The sequence below is a fragment of the Dermacentor andersoni genome, chromosome 10 (genome assembly GCF_023375885.2).
Source record: "Dermacentor andersoni chromosome 10, qqDerAnde1_hic_scaffold, whole genome shotgun sequence".
In the NCBI taxonomy this organism is placed as follows: Eukaryota; Metazoa; Arthropoda; class Arachnida; order Ixodida; family Ixodidae; genus Dermacentor; species Dermacentor andersoni.
In genome coordinates, this window is record NC_092823.1 from 93,679,908 (window position 1) to 93,701,951 (window position 22,044).

Here is a 22,044-nt window from a genome sequence, read left to right on the forward strand (position 1 = left end):
CAGCATAATCTGGATCGCTACTTCCGATTGTCTTGATGGACACCGTTGGAGTTCCCACGGAAATTTTAGGTGCTGAAATTCTGTTTATATTCTTATTGATTCAATGACATGTCTACGAATCCAAAATTTTTGATGTCTTATCAATGTTATGTGCCCCCACTACTGGGAGAATCGACATTATCGGTCCATTCAGGGATGCTTGAGCTAATGAATCTGTCATTTAATTTAAATGTAATCCAGTGACGTAGTATCCATCAATTTCAGAAAATTCAACTGTGGAGGAACCAATGTTGCAAACGTCTTTAGACCTGGTCAGTTGGATGAAGCTGTAAGCGAAGTACAGGCAGAAAGAGAATCTTTTATCATAACCGCACTTATTGCGTTCGAAAGGAGTTTCCGAAGGGATAAAATCATTACCAAAACCTCGACTTCAAGAACGGGAGTGAAATCTGGAAGCCTCGAAGAGAATGACCAGCCAAGCGACAGCGAGAAAATGCCTACGCCCGCCTTATCGCTCTTCAGTAAAGCGTGTGTAGCTATTATGTTGTGGTGTTTGTACGTGTGCAAGGTAATATTGTAACAGGTTATTTAATAACGTGGCTGATTAAAACTTAGGATTTCGGAGGAAAACGTCATCAAATTCTATGTTAATATTCTGATTTGATTCAGTTGATGAAATTACCTCTCGAATGTTCACGTATAGACCATCAAATTGGTTTTGTACAAACACAGTCTGTGCAAAGTGCAAACGAGGCCAATGAGCAAGAAAGAAGGAATTTGGATCATTAATAAAGGCGTGTTCAGATTCTCTGGGAGGAAAGCTGTAAAATTTCAGAAATGGTTGAACGGTTAAGATGCAAAATCTGCAAGGCAATGTTGGCTGGCGCACGTCTTGATAGACAACGTTATTAGCCACAAACCTGGAGAGTCCCAGACACAGGCGCAGGGCTTCGCGTTCCAAAAGAACCAGAGGCTTTGTTCTATAAGAAGGACCGCCTGAGAACGATACACACCCGAAGTCCATCATTGAGCCCATGTACATATTGTAAACCATAGGAAAATAAAGAAGTTCCCAGAGCTCACTGGTGCTCTGGGCCTCTCGCTGTTATGCATTTTCTGCGTTCTTGCCATTTTCGTGAGAGTTATTTCATCAAGGATGCGCAAGAAGATGTTCCCACGGCCACCTGAACAAGGTCAGTCGTCTACTTCATCGCTCATTTTTGGACGAAGTGCCTTTGGAAGCTCGGACCAGCTCGATTCCTGGGAGAGCTCAACGCCAGAAGCCATGGACTCTGACAACGAGTACACCGTAGTGATGGGCTGCCATATGAAGAAGATGCGCCGTATGTCGACTGAGGCGACTTCATCGAATCAGAGTGAGCAGGGATCATTCATGGTTTCTTACGTGCCACTCTCGCCGTCACACAGCATGAACTCTCTCAGCAGGCCGTTTCTAACCGAATATTTTGAAAGTGTGGCCCCTGGGCAAATCAACGAGATCAGGATCAACGCTCGCAAGAACGTCCTGACAATAGATGTGAAAAATTTAGCAATACTTGAGAAGTTAAAGACCATTCCACAGTTAAGCGCAATCCCCGTCCACTCAGTTATTACTTACGGGGAGGAGACAACAACTGGAGCGATTTCCGACGTGGAGCTTGAAATCAAACATGAAGACCTCAAGAGTCTTTTGAGGTCATCGGTGCGCATTCTTGAGATTCACCGCTCGGGGCACTCCCGATGTATCAAGTTAACATTTGCTTCTTCGACGTTACCAGCGTCAGTCAAAGTGGGCTACGTGATACACCGAGTACGACCATTCGTCCCGAGGCCTATTCAGTGCCGGAAATGTCTCAAGATAGGACACGTGAGCGCTGTTTGCAGGAGCAGAGCCACCTGCTCGCGTTGCGGCGGAGAGCATGATACCGCCGACTGTGGGGCATGCATTTAAACGTCCCAACTGTACAGGCTCTAACGAAGGGACTTCCAAGGAATGCCCGAAGATGAAACAAGAAGTTCGTATTCTTCGAAAAATGGCAAGAAACCAATCTTCACGCAAAGAGGCTGCTCAATTTATTCGCCAAAGTGACCAATGCTCGCGACAGAAGCATCACAAAACCACTTCAGGTGAACTACATAACGTGGCACAGGCACCACGACCACCTCTGCTTGTGCGTGCATCGAGGACGGTAACGGCGCCTACTGATAATTCAAGGTCGATGACAGCATGCGGCAAACACCTCTACTGGATGATACAGACACGGAATGGTCTTTGCTGCCCTCTAGGCCCACGGCCATGCCAGCGGGCCCTAGTGGTCCTCTGCGCGATGAAGCCAAGAATTATAGGGCCGATGAAACCGGTGACACTACGGGCAAGCAAGGAGATGAACACAATGAGGAGAGTGTACAGAAAATGCTGAGGCACCTGGTAGAGTCAATGCGCGTGATTCTCGGTGGCCTCGAGAATCCTTCCGCTAAATGTGCCCTGCAAGTGATCGCAGTGGTGGAGCCGCTTATCGCAGCTCTTTGTATGCTACAAAGCTTTTGTTTCGCGGTTGTTCTGATCACGCAGAGGAGGCCCACACACCAGCTTCGTCCTAGCGCCTTTCTTTTTAAGTTCACTTGAATTCATGACTACAGACTTGATACGGAACCTGATAGTGGCTTCATGGATGATATTTCTTAACGTATCATCAGCATGTTGAACTCGCTTTCACCGTTGCGCATCCCTCTTTCTATGTAATCATCAACCCTCACCACACCTTTGTGTCCCCGTTCCCCCTCCCCCTGTGCAGAGTAGCAGGCTAGAGCGCGTAGCTCCGACCAACCTCTCTGCCTTCTTTCAATTAAATTATCTCTCTCTATAAGCAGAGAATTCCTACGTAGTCCATATTATCGCCTACTCAGCCTGCGCAGTAGACATAAAGGACGTTGTGCCTTACACGCTACGCTTTCTACGTGCAGCCTCCAGTTGAGTTTTCTATCATAAATGATGCCCAAATATTTTTGACTAGACCTGGGGAATAGGTTCTTGTTTATAAGACAGAAATTGAAATCGTATCCTTGAGCGGGAACACTAAGGCTGCGCTTTTACTTACATCTATTGACATGCAGATTGTCTTAAGCCATACCTCAAGCATACTCATGTATCTTTGCAATTTTTGGTATAGAGCGTTAATGTCACTGTCAGCCGCAAAGAATGCAGTGTCATCTGCATGCATATAAACTTGCACGTCCTGACAAGTGGGGATGCAGCTCATTAACATATTCTATAATATTGCAGACAGATAGAGATAATATTTAATGGGAGAAAGGTGGAGATGTCAGCCTGAGTGAAGTGCCTTTAGCTTGGTACTCCACGCTACTGAAGGGGTTTGGGGGAATAACAGAGATAGGCTGTGAAGAGGAAATAGGGTGGTCGTATGGTGAATATGATGAGGGCTGCACAGGATACTGTTTCTGTGCGACGCGTACGTGCACACTTCACAGCTCAGCACAGTCATCTTCGCGGGCAGAGGCAGAAGTTACTGTAGTGTAGCTAGGACACTGCCTATAGCTTTCATAATTTCTGCCGCTGTTAGCACGACTGGCGTATTTAAACCAGACATAAGTAGCTGCATGGCGTCGAATATTTGTCGCAGCATGGCTTTGATGACAGAGTCCGATGGTGGTACCTGAGTGCACTGTCCTTGCTCGCGCCAACAGTCTGAGGCCAGTGGTCGTGGCGGGAAGCGCGGCCATACATTCGATTCCAGGCTTGCGCGGCTGGCTTGAAGCAATGGTTTGGAGAGACCGATTCAACTACCTTCTGCTGGACCTGCGGAACTGGAGCCCGGGAGCTCTTATTTCGACCTACAGATTGTCCACGCCGACGACGCGTTCGTCCCCTCCGGTTTTGCTCTGACGCTGCCGCCTCCTTGTGGGACATACTTGTCTTGCTCACTTTGTTCCGTATTTTTATCTCCTTTTTCTGTTTAGGACAATCCTTGGGATCGACCTCGTGGGGTCCATCGCAATTCGAGCACTTCATTTCTTTTACGGTGCATGAAGACACGTCAGGGCTGCCGGCACAGCGGAGGCGTGCCGTCTGGCCTGTTCACACAACGCTGCCATGGCCTAGCTTTAGGCACTTGGGACGTTGCAGTGGCCGGGGCACATAAGGACGCACAGTGTGTCTCACGCACCCCACCTTCACGTGGTTAGGTAGCGGGTCTCCCTCGAAAAGAAGCTTGACGTTCGTCGAGCGACCGAAGCGGTGAAAATCTATTACCTTCACTGTTGAACACTGAAGCCTTTGTAGCTACCCTTGGATGATGTCAATCACGACATCGGAAATAACAGCTACCCTAGTGTGACCACCATGCACGATGAACCACCGGACTTCTATGTGTCCTAGTATGCGCACGGTTTTCAATTTTTCTAAGGCGGCCTGCGTGACTACTTCCACTGTTACTAAGTTTCTTGAAATGTTGAAACGCACTTCGTTAATTTTCTTTGGAGACACACATCTAGGATAGGTGTTAGGAATCTGTATGCGTACAGAATTTAAATTCTTAGAGACGTCGAGAGGCACAATAGCAATCCTGTAAGTCGATGTAGGTGGTCCGTTGGGGCCCTGGGCACTCACGTCTTTGGTTGTCTTGCGGCATTTATTCTTGAGTAGCTTGCCCTCCGCGATGGTGTAGTCGTTGTCGGAGTCCATTGGCTCGCTCTTGGGAGAAACAACAACCGGACATATCCGTGTCTACGTGGCAAGCCTTACACTATAGCCCTGCGGGACGCAGTGCGAAGAGGCGTGCTCGACGCAAGTGATGGTGTGCCACCTGTCATCGGCTCGGACGGCTTCCCGTCCAAGAAGCACGATTAAGTCTGCGCTATGACAGAACTATCGTAGCAAGGCAAGAAGCTACGCTTGCTCAGAACTGCTCCTTGGGGAACACCGCGAGTCTGTGTGAATTCAGACGAGGAACAACCATCCTTGAAGCAATCAAATTCTCTTGATCTCAAAAGTCCTGGCAAACACGCAATAATATAATTTGGGAAATTATGACTCTAGAATGTCCAGTAAAATTGAATTCTCAACGCTGTCGTATGCTTTAGCTATACCTATTGTCACTAAAGCAGACTATTGTCTCCTTTTCGGAGCAAGTTGTATGCAGGTCTCTAAATCAGCATGGGAACCCCATATTGAACAATCATATCTGAGGCCTATTTGGTATGGTATGGTATGATATGGTACTCCTTATGCGATGGCGCACACCCACTGTGGGGGATTGGCCAAGATTTGGGTGAAATTAGGCTATCTTTATTAAAAGACTGAAATTGGTAAAGCTAACTGGAGAAAATGAACAAAAATAAAATGTTTAAGAATTCAAGACAATCTCTTTGTAGAACTTATAAAATCCTCCACGGTTGAGCAAATATCCCTGTGGCACTTTCCAAGAGAGGAGGCTCCTAGGGAAAGGATATTTATAATTGAAAAGCTCAAACCAAGCTGTGTAAATCTTGATTCTAGATTTTTTCTTAAAGAAGTGAAACGGCGGCAGAATATGAAAAAATGATCTATTGTTTCATCTTCTCCACAGACTGGGCACAGAGGGGAGGGCACCAGACCAGCCCTGTGACGATAGAAGTTTAATTTTGGTATTCGACAACGTAATCGGGTAAAGATGACTTCAGTTTTTCTGGTGTGAAAGGAATTTTTGGGCCAAGGGAATAGGAGGTGTCGATATTCTGAAAAATTAGCTACAGCTGGGTTCAAAAAGTCTTGAGTAATTGTGTATCTCCTGAATCTTGTAGTCGTCAGGTAAGCTATTGTAGGAAGTAATGGTAATACAGGGCCACTGAGGGCCTCTCTCGCGAGACTGTCAGCCATTTCGTTCATGACTAATCCTTTATGTCCAGGCACCCAAACCAATCTAATTAAATTTATGTGGGCAGGCACTAGAAAATGAAATGTACGTAAAAGGTTAGTGACACCATTTGCTGTGAGCGAGGAACATAAGGATAAAGAATCTGTTATAATTACTACCGCCGATGTTGAAAAATTTAGTTTGCGTAAGGCTAGAACTACAGCTAGAAATTCAGCCAAAAATACGGAATAGAAGTCCGGAATCCTGATTGCAAATGACCAGTCTAGAGCAGGAGAGAAAATGCCAATTCCAGATTTTTCTTCACACTGTGAGGCGTCTGTCGCAATGACCGTACTTATAGATAAACTCAATAAGTGGTCCTGTAATAAGCCGTTTAATATATTATAAGGGAGATGTTTTGCATTATTTGGGTAGATGTCATCATATATAATCTGTAGGTTCTCTCGCACATCACAAATAGGCGGTACCTCCCAGAGACGTACATTTAAGGGATTTATCAATGTTTGTGCGAAGACCACCTGTGGTGTATGAAAACGATGCCAATGTACTCCGAAGAAAAGTGCAGGCTGGGATATGAATATGCATTTCAATCTTGTAATAGGGGATTCATACAATTTTAATACTGTTTGCACCGTCAGTAACCGAAATCTACACAATATTGAGGGCAACCTGACTTCTTGGTGTAATATGTTATTGGCAACATATTTCGGTAACCCGCAACACAGTCGTAGGGCTTCCCGCTCAAGTAGAACAAGGGGACGTAATTTATAAGCTGGAGCACCAGAAAATAAAACACATCCAAATTCTAAAATGGGCCGTACATACATTTTGTATATTATTAAAAGTGGATCTCTCCGCATTCCGGACCGACTATTGCACAGCTTACGTAGCATACCAACTGCTCGCACTCCTTTTTTAACTATATGGTCAATATGGCCGAGCCAGCTGAGGGAACCGTCATATACTACACCTAAGTATTTCACCGACTCCACTTGAGGTATAGTCTCGAGGCGATAGGATATCGATATATTAACGGGATTGTTAAGAGGGAAAACCAATATCGAGCATTTTCTAACGTTAAGTGAAAGGCGAATTTTGTTTAACCAGGTTTCTATGGCGTTGAGGTAGTTTTGTAGTCGATAATATAGAGAGTGAATATCACTGTCTGATGCAAAGAAAGCAATGTCATCCGCGTATACGTATGTGTGTACTTCTTGATGTAGAGGAATGGAACACATCAGAATATTAAATAGTAACGGGGAAGTGACAGCTCCTTGTGGAACACCTCGCGATTGATTATATATACTCGAGGAAACGCCTCTCAGACTGCAGTAAAATGTTCTTCCATTTAAAAATTCACCAATCCAGTTTGAAAAGTAATTTGGAATCTCTAGATTTCGCAATATATCTAATAAAATTAAGTGTTCTACACTGTCGTAGGCTTTGGAAATGTCTAATGTCACAAGAGCACCTATTTGCCTCTGTCGCCGTGCTAATTTTATTCTGCTTTCTAGATCCACGTGAGCATGCCAAATTGAACATGATGGTCGGAATCCAATTTGGCAGGGGCTAAGCAAGTCCTTGTTCTGTATAAATTTAATCATGCGGGCATATAGAATTCTTTCAATTAATTTAACCAAATTTGAGGTTAGTGCAATTGGCCTAATGTTATCTATTGTATATCCTTCCCCATGATTTTTAAGAATAGGGATGATTTTAGCAATTTTCCACGCAGACGGAATCCATGAGAAGCGAATTGAGTAATTTACAATAGCTAAGAGGTCATCAGGAGCTTCCTTAAATAAAATTCTGATCATAGTAGATGTTACCCCATCCACACCGGGAGCTGAATCTGGAAGTCGCTCCACGATCTCAGCCAATTCTAACATGGAGATTTCTGTAAAATCATCTGATGCCCTTCCTAAGCGAGAACAACCTGGCAAGACAGAAGAAAATCTAATTTCTAATCCCTTCGCGATTTCTTCTAGTGATTGTTTCATTTCATCGCTACTTAAGATTATAGAGTCGATATTAATTTGACGCGGAAGAACTTTTCTACCGCGGAGAAAACGGAACAATGCACGCTTATTTTTATTGTTAGACAAGAAATCAAAATGCTTACAGTCGAATTCATCTTTGGCTTTAGAAACTGTATGCTTAAAGACAGCCCGAAAAAATTTATAGTCACTCCAATTTTGGGGACTCTGGTTATGCAATAATTTTTTCCAAGCAGCTTTTCTCTTTCTGTAGTCTCGAGTGCATTCTTCATTCCACCAAGGACTGTAAGAATTTCTTTTATTCAATGTAATCTCAAATTGAGCCTTCTTTTGAGAACTTTCCAAAGCGGAACAGATAATCGTGGTTTTTTGTTCTGTAGGTGCATCAGACAGAGATGAAAGAACATCTCGTAAGCATTTTTTAAAAATGTTGTAATTTATGAAAGTTCGAACCTGGTCACTTATAAATGTTACCGGACGTGCAACGTCAAATACTATTGGAAGGTGATCACTGCTTGTCGAACAATCAATAGTCGACCAAGAAGTTACGGAGAGACTCGGGCCAGAGAATGTAAGATCTAGTGAAGAGTAAGATCGGCCTCTAACAAACGTAATAGATCCGGAGTTTGCACACGTGAGTCGATTGTCCAACGACCAGTTCCACAATCGGGTGCCGCACAAATCTGTTCTTAAACCCCATGAGATATGGTGAGAATTGAAATCACCTGAGATTAGAATCTCACGTCCACAAGAGTTAATAACGCTATCCAGTGTGCTAGTGTCCTGTACGCCAGATGGAAAATATGCATTAACTACGGTAAAAGGACAACATCCCGGGAGAACCAGTTCTATCGCTAGGATTTCACACTCTGGAGTACAAACTTGAAATGAAATTTTAGCCTTATGGCAAAATTTAGATGAGATAAGTGTAAGTAATCCGCCACCTCTTGTAGGACGGTCTAATCGGAATGACCTGTAGAATTTCAGTTGAAAAGATTTCTCAGGATTTAGCCACGTTTCTTGTAACATAATTAAATCAGGATTAAATTGAGAAGTTAAACAAGTTAAATCTACTGATGCCGAATATAAAGAGCGGCAGTTCCACTGAAGCACTTTTAGTGATCCTATGTTTTGGAAAGTGCCGCAGTCGAAACGGCCTTCTGTAGAATGTTATCCTTTAGCACAACACTGGACTGACTTTTCTTAGCTTTTGAGTGAGGACCGGGGGAGGAGTCTTCACTAATAGAAGACATGGTTCTTTTATATGCTCGAGCATTTTGTTCTACCTCTGTCATCTCCAAATCTGTATTAATCAGATGACAAGTTGTAGGGCCCGCGGAAGAGGGAGGTGAAAGTCCAATATCATTATTGCAAGGACTGGCGTCTGATCTTTCATGGTTAGTTTGGTGCTCAGGATCAACTGTTTGCGTTGGTACAGGAGCTGGGCAGGTAGTTTGCATCAAATGAGATAAATGGCTAGAAACGGCTTGTGAGATACATTCACCAAGGCTCATTGCCAACCTTTCCATAGCTTTAGCAACTGCCTTTTCCACAGCGGCCTCTATAGTTGCAGTAAGTGATCGGTCCGTGGTAAGATTTTGTCTACCTATTGTCCCCGCATAGCCAGATGCCCTTTCTTTCACAATGTTTACGGCCTCCATCCTAGAGCAGCGTCGACGATCAATTATTTCAATCACCTGTAATTCTTGAGCCCTAACAGAACAGTTTAAATAATTGGCTGGATGATTTCCATCACAGAGACAGCATCGCTCTTCTTGGGCATTACAATCATTTTGAGCGTGTTCTCCCCCACATGCGCAACAACGCTGTCTTGATTTACACCCTGCCATACTATGGCCGTATCTCCAGCAATTGCGGCATTGAATCGGACGCGACGCCAGGGGTTCAACTCTGAACACAAGGGGCCACACCTTTAGCTCTGACGGGCAGGAAGTTCCAGCAAAAGTTGCTATCACTGATTCTGTTGGGACCCGCTTATTGTCTACAACTCGATTGCATCGGTAAACAGCGATTACTCCAGTCCCAGACAATCTCTCAAGTGTTTCAGCGGGAGAAAGATCAGCATCGACACCTCTGACTATTCCCTTAGTGCAGGCGAGGTGAGCAGGGATGAAGGCACTCACCGGTAATGACGCGAATGATGAGCACTTTAGCAAATCCGCGACACAGGACTGGTCTGGCGATCGACACACGATACCTCCGCGGCCGAACTGCCTCACTTCCGTGATGGTCTGGTATGAAGAGGTAGCAGCTTGCAGAGATTTCTGGATCGCATGGGGGTTGGTCAGACGTATAAAGCCTCCATTTGCAGGAACCAGAGCCACCGGGATGTTGCTCACACCACTGCGGATGAACAAATCTAGAGGTAATTCACCCGTTGGAATAGAGGCCGCCCATGGGGAAAAACCCCTGCCTGGGGAGTTTATGGACATCAGCCTAGGATGAAGGTGGCGTTAGAATTAGTGAGAGCTCAATAAATAGGATTAGTAAAGCCTAATATCACCCAAAACCTGGCCAAGTGACAGAAGCCGCAGCGAGCGAGCAGGAAGACAGGCAGGCAGCGCCAGATGGAATTAGAATGACATTAGAATGACATTGAATTTGATTTGCGCGTTTTCTTCTTCTTCTTCCTCCAAAATTATGGCACATACCCACGAGGGGGGATCGGCCATGGTCCTCAATGGAAACATAATATTCATTTCTTGCTTCTTGTTAACTTACTGATCTGTATTATCCATATGTAATTAGTAGTGATAACAAATTATTTGTATGTTGTTTTCTTTGCTTTAATAGTGGTCATGCCAATTTTGACGAAGATGCTATATCATGAAGATAACGCGATTTAGTGCTAATAACGAGGAAAAGGTGTTTGACACCAAAGTCTCCCATTAGTAATGACACATTCATGCACAATCTGACACCCTTGCATTCGGGCTCGACCAAGGGTACTTTTGCCAAAAGATAAAATGTTAATCACCGAGAGAGGAAGGTCCATATGCAATAGGGACTACTATAGGTAGGTATTTCTTTCGGAATTATATTTTCGGCAAAAGAGGAGGAAATGGTCCAGTGATTCTATGTTCCCATATGCCACACAAAAACTCAATGGTGCAAACCCACACCTTGTACAGATTTAGTTGCGGTATTCGACATCGTAAGAGGGTAATGAAAACTTCGCATTGCCGAGAGGAAGAAGATCGGACATTCCAGGGGAACGCTAAACGTTTGCAATCCAGTCTAGCAAAGAGGGGCTCATTTAGCGTATACATAGGACTTGTCGCCTTCGTGATCTTGTGACCGCCAGCAGAATAAAGTTGGCTATAAAGAAACTTACTGGCCCACCAATCGCTTAAGCGCTGGTCCGCAATGTCCAGGTATCACCAATAACCAAATTTCTGTAACGTGATGTGGAATAAAAAATGTGTAGCGATCGGTGCAATATGTGTGCTTTCTAGCGACGTAAGAACCGACAGGCAATGTGCGAGCAATGTTATGTGTGACACATATTTTAGGAATTTTGTAAACATCCAAGCATATGACCATGAATTCGGCCGCATAAATTGGAGTGTGATCGGGAAAACGGAGTTCTTACACGGCAACGTTCAATCACAAATAGGAAACGGACAAACAAGAAATAGTGACACCAAGGACAACTGTGCACTGACAGAAACATGGTATTTACGCTACAAAAAATTAAAATGGAGAAATTAAAATTCCGGAAAATATACACCTGAGTTACAAAGCTTATAGCAACATTTTAAGACATGCAGAGTGAAAAACATGAAACGAACAGTTACAAACCAGATCCTATCCGAGTCCAGCTGTCATGCACCTAATACAACCAGATTTATAGACGACTGACAAGTGCAGACATTGCGACCCTAGAGCCACCCTGCAGAGCATATCCTATGGGAATGTGCGGGTATAATACAGACTAACGGTGATGCAGCCTCAAACAGCGACAGCCTCTGGGCGCTGGGAAACTGCGTTGCTCAGCTCGGACCTACATCACCAACTCTCGGTCGTCCAGCAAGGGCCAACAACCCTTGGCCGAAACCTAGGCGGGGCCCAGGCCCATCCAACGAAGTCGCAGGGCACTCAGTAAAGTTATTTGAATGAATGCCTTGCCGAACAAAGTTATGCACAACTAATCTTTTGCTCTGCGAGGATTCGAACCAGCTGCCTGCCGTCAGCGCCACCGTTCGGGACAACGCAAGCTTCAAAGAGGGCTGTGCACAACGCGTTTCTTAGGCTTTGTTTTTCTGGACATGATTCTTTTTACGAACCACTCCTTTCGCTAAAATGCCTTCCGATTCGAGAACTATTTAGAGAAATAAATGAATGGTGATGATGGTATGGGTAGTGATGACTATGATGATGGAGGTGTGGGTAGTGACGATAATGATGATGATGATGATGATGACGACGATGATGATGATAAATGCCTAGGCCCCAGCAATGCTAACTCCAAGAAAAATTGTTTTTCGTTTGTTTTTACTAACATTAGAAGCATTTTTCCGAAGCTTGACGCTCTCAGTAATCTTGCCGACACAACAGAGTCTAACCTAATTGTTATTACTGAAACTTGGCTTAATTCTACAATAGAAGACTCTGAAATATTGCCATTTTTCTCTAATTTCAATATTTTCAGGCATGATCGAACTACCAAACGTGGTGGCGGCGTATTCATTGGCGCTCATAAGGACGTTCAATGTACTGAAATTAAGACATCGTCCTCCCTAGAAATTCTGTTCGTCCTGTGTAATGCCTCTTACCCACCCACAATAATCGCAGTCTGCTATCGCCCCCCTGGCAATGATCCTAACTTTGTTGCAGAATTCCACGAAACATTGCGTTCGGCAACTGAATTGCATCACCACTCTCCGATGTTACTGTTCGGTGATTTTAACTTCCCCGCCATAAACTGGACTAACCTAACATCAGCAACTTCGCAACACAGTACCGAAAGCGATTTTGTTAACTCCTGCCTAACCTTTGGATTAACGCAACTTGTCACTGAACCTACACGTCAAGGTTGTAATTCTTCTAACATACTCGACCTCATTTTTGCTTCTGATCCTGACAAAGTTTATGCAATGACGTATTTGCCTGGTCTTAGTGATCATTCTATAATCCATGCATCGTACTCCTGTCAGCTTACACAACCTACAAAGATAACCAAAGTGATCAAACTGTATGACAAAGGGAATTACTCGGCAATTAACTCGGAACTCGCACATTTTGCTGCTTCATTCCACACCAGTTTTTTTATGCGTTCTGTCGAAACTAACTGGCTGCTTTTTAAAAACAAGATGCTCGATGTGTTCGCGAGATACGTGCCCGTTATCACCCTAACCGAAAAACAGTCATCCCCATGGTTTAATATCACACTAAAGCGTCTTAACAATAAAAAGAAAAGGCTTTTTCGCTCTGCTAAACGATTTAACAACGCAGGCGCATGGAATAAATATTACCTTGCAGAAAAAGAATTCGAAGCTCTAGCAAATAAAGAAAAACGCACTTTTTTTTTCGCAAACGCTGCCGTCTATGTTAAGAAATAACCCCCAAAAATTCTGGAAAGTTATTAACCCTAATAACTCCCAGCCATTAGCTCTGTTTGACGATCAAAACCATCGTATTCCCGATTGCGAAATTGCTGAACAACTTAACCGTACTTTTTCTTCCGTCTTCACGACTGAACCTGTTAGCATATTACCTCGCTTCCCTCTTTCGGATCATGCAGTCATGCCTGATATTACCTTTTGTCCTTACGGCATTGAGAAACTAATTGATTCATTAAAACTTACATCATCATCTGGCGTCGATGAAATAAATGTTAAAATGCTGAAAAACACCAAAACAAATGTGAGCGCGATGTTATGTGCTATTTTTCAGCAATCATTGTCATCAGGAGTGGTGCCGGAAGACTGGAGAGTAGGCAAGATTGTTCCAGTCCCCAAAAAAGGTCCTCCATCGTTGTGCTCTAGTTATCGCCCCATTTCACTCACCAGTGTTTGTTGCGAACTAATGGAGCATGTTATTTACTCTCAGATGGTAAACTTTTTAGTATCCGATAACTTCTTTCACCCAGCTCAACATGGCTTCCGTAAAGGTCTTTCATGTGACACCCAACTAGCTTTATTTTTTCATGATCTAAGCTCTAACCTCGACTTGAACGTACCTGTAGATGCTATTTTCTTAGACTTTGAAAAGGCATTTGACAAAGTTCCACACCAACGGCTACTCCTGAAACTTTCCCGTCTCAAGATTAATCCATTTGTACTAGACTGGATACGTAGCTTCCTCACTAACCGACAACAGTTTGTATTTGCTAACACACAGTCATCTAAAAGATATTCTGTCCTTTCGGGCGTACCACAAGGCACAGTTCTCGGACCACTACTCTTTCTAATTTACATTAATGATCTTCCTACTGAGATCTCTTCTAACATTCGATTGTTCGCAGACGATTGTGTAGTTTATCGACGCATAACTAACACTTCAGACATGCATTTGCTTCAAGATGATCTAAAACGCATTGAATTATGGTGCAACAAATGGTTGATGGCATTAAATACTAAAAAAACCTCGCTAGTTTCTTTCCATCGCAGACAGCATCACCAATCAGGGAAATACACCATATACGGCGCCGAAATCTCATCCGTAGACTCGTATAAATACCTCGGCATAACCTTTTCAACTACCCTAAATTGGTCACATCATGTCATTAACTTAGCCAATGCCGCGAATCGAACCCTCGGTTTTCTCCGCCGGAATCTAAGACTTGCTCCCCCATCAGTAAAATTGTTAGCTTATGTTACATATGTCCGCCCTAAGTTAGAATATGCATGCTCTGTCTGGGATCCTCATCAACATAACCTATCTAATACACTGGAATCAATTCAAAACCGTGCAGCCCGGTTTATCTACTCTGAATATTCATATCATGCAAGCATGTCTGAACTAAAATCCCGTGCCGGTCTTACTAATCTAGAATCGCGACGTCTTATTTCTATAGACTGTGTCTTTTTCACAAATTCTATCATTCACCACTCCACATTTCAGCTATATTACCAGCTCATCGTCAGTCCAGCCGCATTAACCACAGCAAAGCCGTGTATCCTCCCCCGGCGCAGACTACCTCTCATCTACGATCATTTTTTGTGAAAACCGCCAGGGACTGGAACGGTCTGTCTGCCGACATCACGCACCACTCCGACACTCATCACTTCAAGGCTGCTCTCGAATCACTGTTTTGTTAAAGCCCATCCCTCATGTAATACCCCATCTCTGGGGCCTTTGAGGTATAATAAATAAATAAATAAATAAATAAATAAATAAATAAATAAATAACCTGACCATTCCTTTGTTTAGTGTACACGAGCCGCCCTTTTCATCTGTGTCCCAATATATTACCGGAAAAACGTTTCTTTGCTTGCTTCTCGATCGTAACATGGTGCTTACGCCATATGGTGTGTTACACGCGAAAGGAAGAGACGAGAGAATGTTGAAGCCGTAATACTAATAATGAAGCTGGCTAACCGCTGTTAGTGAGGATAATTACGAACAGTTCGCAAAGGAACGTCACGTTATGGAGTACTAAACAGTGTTGCCATTCTAGCAATATTGTCGCTAGATTTAGCGACTTCTTGCGACCGGCGACGTTTCCTTAGCAACACAACAGAACAATATTGCGACATTTGAGCGATTCCACTGTTCAAAAAGTGGCACGAGAAATGATTTCCTAGAACACACTGCAATTAGCAAAAGCTATAGTTCGCAATCACAAATAGGCGACCGAAATTGGCTGTACGCTGTGTAATGCAAATGTCGTCGCCTTTATTAACAACCTGTAATAGCGCATGTCGCTGAATTTAATTCTCGTTTCAGAGCGCCCAACGTTAGAAAAATTGGAGGCATAACCTCGACTAAGTGCGTTCACCTCTGACAAGATCAAGTCAGCCATGTTCATTTGAATTTGTCACTGCTGATCGCACATGAGAGGCACCATTTAGTCCGAAATAGGCGGCGTCCATCCGAATTTCCATTTCTGTAATTTTCTCTGTTACAAAAGCTAGGTTCTCGCTACGAATAGCGGATTATTCATTACACAAGCCTGATCCTTCAGTGCACTTTGGCCTAACATTTTCATTGGTGTCCCATTAAACACCTTTAACCAGCAAAAGTAGGGACATCTGGACAGTTGAGAGTCAGCGCACCATCTTGTTGTTTTTCTTTGTCTGCCTGCCTGGCGCTGTTTTATAATTATGTTACCCTTAACCAGACTATTTTTTTTGTCTGCGAGCCCTCCCCGTTTATCCCGACCATGGCTGGCTGGTCGAACAGCTCATAGTTACAAAAAACTAATAATAATATTGACCTAATGCTTTAACTTTTGTACCATAGTCGCATGTGTACTTCTATCGTGCCAACGTCAACCAGCTGATCTCCGTATGTCACTTACGTAGTACGCCAAAGACTTAGGAAACCAAAGAGGCAACACGCCAGAAATTAAACGGACAAATTGATAGCGTAGGTTCAAAGTATAACAGATTCCAAGATGTGCGTTTGATATGCATATTTGTTGTTGTTGTTGTTATTGTTGTTTACGTTTCTCAGCCTTTCCTCGAAGCCGGTTTTGTCCCGAGTTTCCAGAAAATTCTAAGGGCACCCAGCTTGTGTCTGCCTGCATTGGTCCGTTTCTCACTTTTTCCGCGTGCACTCTCTGTCAATTTTCCTACAATACATCACAACTCCAAGTCCCCGCAGCATGAAAATTTCTAGAAGGAGACAGAGTTACCAAAGCAGTCACATAGTAACCACTAATCGCAAAAGTAATGGCACCGTCTTGGACAACTTTTTGACCAAGCGAAGTGGGTGGGATCGTTAGTAGTTGGGTTTTGCGCTCAGTTAGTCATTCTTAGCAACCCTCTCTCAAACGGACATGCTCTATCCTGTCTCTACATGTCAAACAACTAAGCATCGCTGTTGTATTGATGTGGTCGCGCTCGCCCCAGTAATTGTTTTTGAGCAGCAGCCGACATTGTTTCGAGCAGCTCGTCCTGCGGCACATGCCTGTGTGCTTAACCTTGTAATGGCAGAGTTCGACGCGAAGGAACATTAACTTGTTTCACATTTAGGTCTAGTCACGGGGTGTACATTCGTATGACAAGAAAGAATGAACAGTAGCTTCTTTTTAACTAATCGTTATAATTATTATTTAAGTGGTAATCGGTTTACTGAACTACCTTCAGTTGAAACCACTCTCCAGGACGTCGAAAAGAATACTATATATATATATATATATATATATATATATATATATATATATATATATATATATATATATATATATATATATATATATATATTCAAAAACGTTCCTCCCCTCAACACTCCTGCTCGACTCGAGAAAATAGGTGTCTGAATGCGAAGCCCACTTTCAGGGCGGGGACACGGTCTCCGCCGGCGCCAAATTTGTTATTACTTGCGCCCCGTCACCTAGGGGGCACGTACGAGAGCCGTCGTAATTTGTGGAAATCGTCCATATTTGCCCGGGAAAAGTGAGCCAGAACCTAAAATTTGCTAAAAGGAACTCTTCGGTTTCGTGATACATTCGCAGGAAGGTTTTAAACACGAAATTAGGCATTTAAAAGAAAAGTTCAATCGGGAGCTTCTGTTCAAATACATGTGAACGGAAAGATTGTTTTTTTCTTGTCAACCAGTGCACCGATTTCGGAGAGGTTTGTTTTATGTTGAACTAAGGCTTCATTTACTGTACGGTATACATGCATATATACGCACGCACACAAACAGACACAGGGACGCAAACACATAATCGCAATCACTCACAAACATGCGCACACATAGACACAGGTGCATAAACACATGCGTCCGCACAAGCATGCAGAATTAAAGGCGCGCGCACACACTTGCTCACACGCACGAATAGCGAATTCGTGCGTGAGAGCACGAACACATAGCGAGCAAGTACGCATACACAAAAGTGCGCAGACATAAACACGCGCGCATTCCGACACAAACGCCAATCAATTCATTAAGCAATTATCAGACTTGCAGTTCCGCCCAGATTGATTCAATAGTATATAGACCACCCAAGGTTTACCAATTTAGCCAAAGTGAAATTTCGTTGAACTTGGCCTTTGAGGATGTCGAATGTGTCTTTTTCTTTTGTTCATTCTTTCTTTCTTGCATCGTTTGTTTCTTGCTTTTTTAATGCATGTGCCCTGGGCTTGTTTGTTTACATCGCAAAGAATGCGTGTGCGATGGTGAATGACGCACAGGTAGCGGGAGCGTGTTCCGTGTTTCCTTTTTGTGTGTGCCTCAACGTTTGTGATTGATAAGCGCCTGCACTAAACGTGTGCGTGTGTGCTGTGCTAGGACAACCTTGAACTTCGTGGCAAGCGATAAACATTTCGCTAGCATTTCCGCCTGCGACTGCTTTTTGACGTCCTTGCTCGCGCTAAGTCGAAGCGCAGTGGCATTTTGACACTGGCAACGACTTGGGAATATCAAAAGGAGTGCAGGACGGTATTTTTATCAGAATACATTCCGGCAGAGCCCACGTCACGATGATTGTCGGCGTCAGTGCGATTAGCGTTGAAAAAATTGCAGCGGCACACCACATTTCGAACGTCAAAACGTTCGTGCGGAAGCGCTCCCTCTCTTGCGCGTCACACTGCACAAGCGGCTCCATCTAGCGCCGCCGCCGCGAAGTTCGAGCGTGGCGCGTGTGCCATTTCGCCGAGAGCAGGAGAATTTGTAAAGCATCTTGTTTGTCACCGAAGAGCGATACACACGCAGTGACACATACCAAATTACTAAAGCAGGCGTCAAAGATGTTCGTTTAACAGTGCCACATACTTACTGCCAGATATACCCAATGACGCAGGTTGGTTCGAGAGTCAGGTTCGATCCCCGTTCCCACAGCAGAGCAGCGCGATGCGCGCAGCCTGTTGGGCCATTGACGTACGTACACTTTACACATGTTGGTGGGAAAATGTTTAGATAGATAGATAGATAGATAGATAGATAGATAGATAGATAGATAGATAGATAGATAGATAGATAGATAGATAGATAGATAGATAGATAGATAGATAGATAGATAGATAGATAGATAGATAGATAGACAGAAACAAACCCCGGAAACTTCGTGAAGTACCTTAAGAATGCTAATGGTATTAAAATTTGAGGCGGTGTACAGTGATTTAAACACTAACATTTTCAATAGCTTTTGTAATCATGGTATAGCGTACGAAATTATGTATTCGAATCCTGATAGTGTAGGTACCTGTGAAGTTAGACTTGCTGGTTTGCATAACTGTGGCAACAAAAAAGAAAGAGACATGGTCAATTGAGGCTCAATATAGGACACCAACAGCGGTTCCGAATGGTCTCCTATTTTCTTTAGACGCTTTTATCGCAAATTGTACAGAATTGCTTTTTTTTTGCGGCTCCTCACTGGTCATCGCTCTCGCAATTTTTTTTTTTAATTTCACGAAAGTTATAAGCCCGCGGCTAACCTACTAAAGAAAAAGAAACAGGCAGATAAATTCCAACTGCACACATAGACCAGAAACCTAAAGGAAGAAGCTTAGTCGTCCGCTGCATTCGTAATTCGAAACGCATTCACGTTAGGAATAGTGACAAACAGGTATTACCTGGAGCTCCAACCCCCAACGTCTGGTGTTGGCCAAACTTTTTTTCGAAGAGAACGACCTTTTCCTTGCACTGAATTTCGCACATGACGCATTCCAACAGACTCCGCCACCTGCGCTTTCAAATATCGCGCTTGATCATCGCAACACATGAATTCAAATTATCGGCCAGCTCCCAGCAGGGCGCGCCCTGACTCCGCACTCAACCGCCCGCCTCCCCCTCACCCCTCGTTTTCGCACCATGTATGGATGATGTCTCATCGTCGAAACAAGCCACACAATGCAGCTCTCAACGACAACAAAAAAGTACACCACGTTAGGCAAATCGTTCATCTATTATCTCTTTGTCCATTTTACCGCCCTCCCGTACTGCCCTCTCTTTGCTTGCCCGATTCTCCATATGCTAACGTACAGCACACGCTAACGGAACCTCCTCTCCCACAAAACATTCAAAATAAGAGAAGGAGAACACAACGCCAGCGCCACCGCACCGGCGTTCTCCGCATCCTCGCTCGAGAAGTTTGCGGCGGAGCAGCAGCCGAACGTCGGTGCTACTCACTCTGCGCTCGCGGCTTGCTCAGTCGGCGCGCTACGCCGCTGTCGTCTGCCCTGAATCCAAACCTCAACGGGCTCAGCCGTGTCTCCGGCGTTGACGTGACTGTCCGTTGCGGCGTGATAATAGCGTGGCGGCGAGCGGCTTCTTCGTTTATCCCCTCGTCGAGACCCATACTCGGATTAACCCCACCGACAAGCTGGCTCCGACAACGTTAAACGCGCTGTCCGCCACTAAGTCGACGGCGATGGACGACGAGTGCTTAGCGCTGATGTGCATGGAGGCGCCCCATTACGGACAGATCGCGCGCGCGTCGTACGATTCGGCTATCGTCGGCGATGCCGGTGTCATGGAGAGGCTCGTCGGACTGCAGAGCCGCTACACGGTCACCTGCGACTACTGCGTCCGGGTTCAGACTGAGGTGCAGAAGCCGATGAGAAAAACGTTGGCGCTTTGGATGTCGGAGGTAAGTGTCATTCACATGGTATCCGAGCGTGTTCCTCTCTTCAATTGACGATAGCCCCGTATCGACATGCCCCCCCCCCCACGCCCCCCCCCTCGTAAATGAGACTCGCGCAATCTGAATCAAATTACGCGTGTGAGAACGGCGTTTGATTTATTTTACGCGTAACGCCGCGTTTAACGTTAAAGTTATTCGTTTTATATCGGCAGCGATGTCGCGCTCCGCATACGTCGACAAAGCCACGTCTGTCGCGCCAGGGGCCAGTTGCAAACGGTTTCCCGCATGGTCGCTTCTTCGACAGCAGTTCAAAATTTTGACTGCTGCCGAACGGATTGCATACTTCTTGATCGTATGAACGGTATAAGTGCGTCATTGTGCGTTTGTGCAGCATGTCTTGACTGTACATTCTTTGGTGAGTCTATAAGTGAGAATGCGATGTTTCGCTATCGTTTCGGAAGCGCTAACGTGGTTCGTTTTTCCGTTTTTCTCTTTTCTTTTTCGCGGCGCGCTGGCCGCTAATGGCGCGATTTTACTGATGTTTCGCGAGAAGCCGCCGGCGGAATTCGTCACCATTACTATATCGGGTCAGATTGGCGGTCGAGTATGTGTGAAAGTTACTGCCACGTAGTCGCTGGTCAGATTAGTTTCGTTCGGGGCTGCGTCAGTGAAAGTATGCGTTGCGGTGGACTTTTCTGAAAACGAAGTTCTCTCGAAGTCGATCAATTTCCTCAATACGTTTTAATTTTTAGCCAGACTTTTGACATTCACTGGCGACATGTTGGCTTTCGGTGACCGTTCTTTAACCGCGCTTTGAACATTAAGTTGCCGTCCATGGTTGAGCGAAGTTGTACAATCGCTCTCATTTATCTGTATGAAGCTTTAGGTCTGTTTAATGCCATTGCTTTCGTTGTTCTGTGGTGTTTTGAAGGCGCATTGTAACTGAAAGCTTATCTTGGTTTTTTTTTTTTTTTTGCCCTGCTTTACCAGTACTCATATTCTCACTTCGTTTCAAGCTTTTGCAAGTAGTAACGCTATCATTTGCTTGTCAGTTCGTTTGTCATCGTCTACTGAGCTCGTCTGATGTCTGCAACTGATTTCCTTTTACTTTTGAGGACGCCTGCGTTCTTTTTCTTGGTTCTCGCGTATTTTAATTTCCCGCGCGCGCTAATTAACGGCGTGTTTTCTGAATCGTGGTCTTCGTTCAACTGAAGGCCTGTTGTTAGCGTAATGGGATGCATTGGGATCGCTTAGAGGGTTTGATCAATGTCATTACCAGTCTCATTATTATGTATTCGTCTGTTCCACGACCTACTACAAGTCTAGGCCTACACAGATATCCGGCTTCTATGGGAACCGCTGGCGCCCACTCTCGTTTAACCGGTGGCCGTAGGTGGCGCTTCTATCCCTGTTCGTCTGCTACTCAGCGTTCGAACGCGCGCCTGCTCTTCTGCTGTGG

General features: G+C 44.5%; 2 protein-coding genes across 5 annotated transcripts in view; one reads left to right on the forward strand and one right to left on the reverse strand.

Annotated features, from left to right (window-relative positions):
* Window positions 1-22,044, reverse strand: part of LOC126544386 (uncharacterized) — a 206,226-nt gene that overhangs the window by 125,565 nt on the left and 58,617 nt on the right. The window lies entirely within an intron of this gene.
* Window positions 20,101-22,044, forward strand: part of LOC126544393 (G1/S-specific cyclin-D3-like) — a 57,250-nt gene continuing 55,306 nt past the window's right edge. The window contains exon 1 of the mRNA XM_050191707.2: window positions 20,101-20,591. Within this exon, the coding sequence (XP_050047664.1) occupies window positions 20,373-20,591 (219 nt within the window). The 5' untranslated portion in view covers window positions 20,101-20,372. The remainder of the gene's footprint in view (window positions 20,592-22,044) is intronic.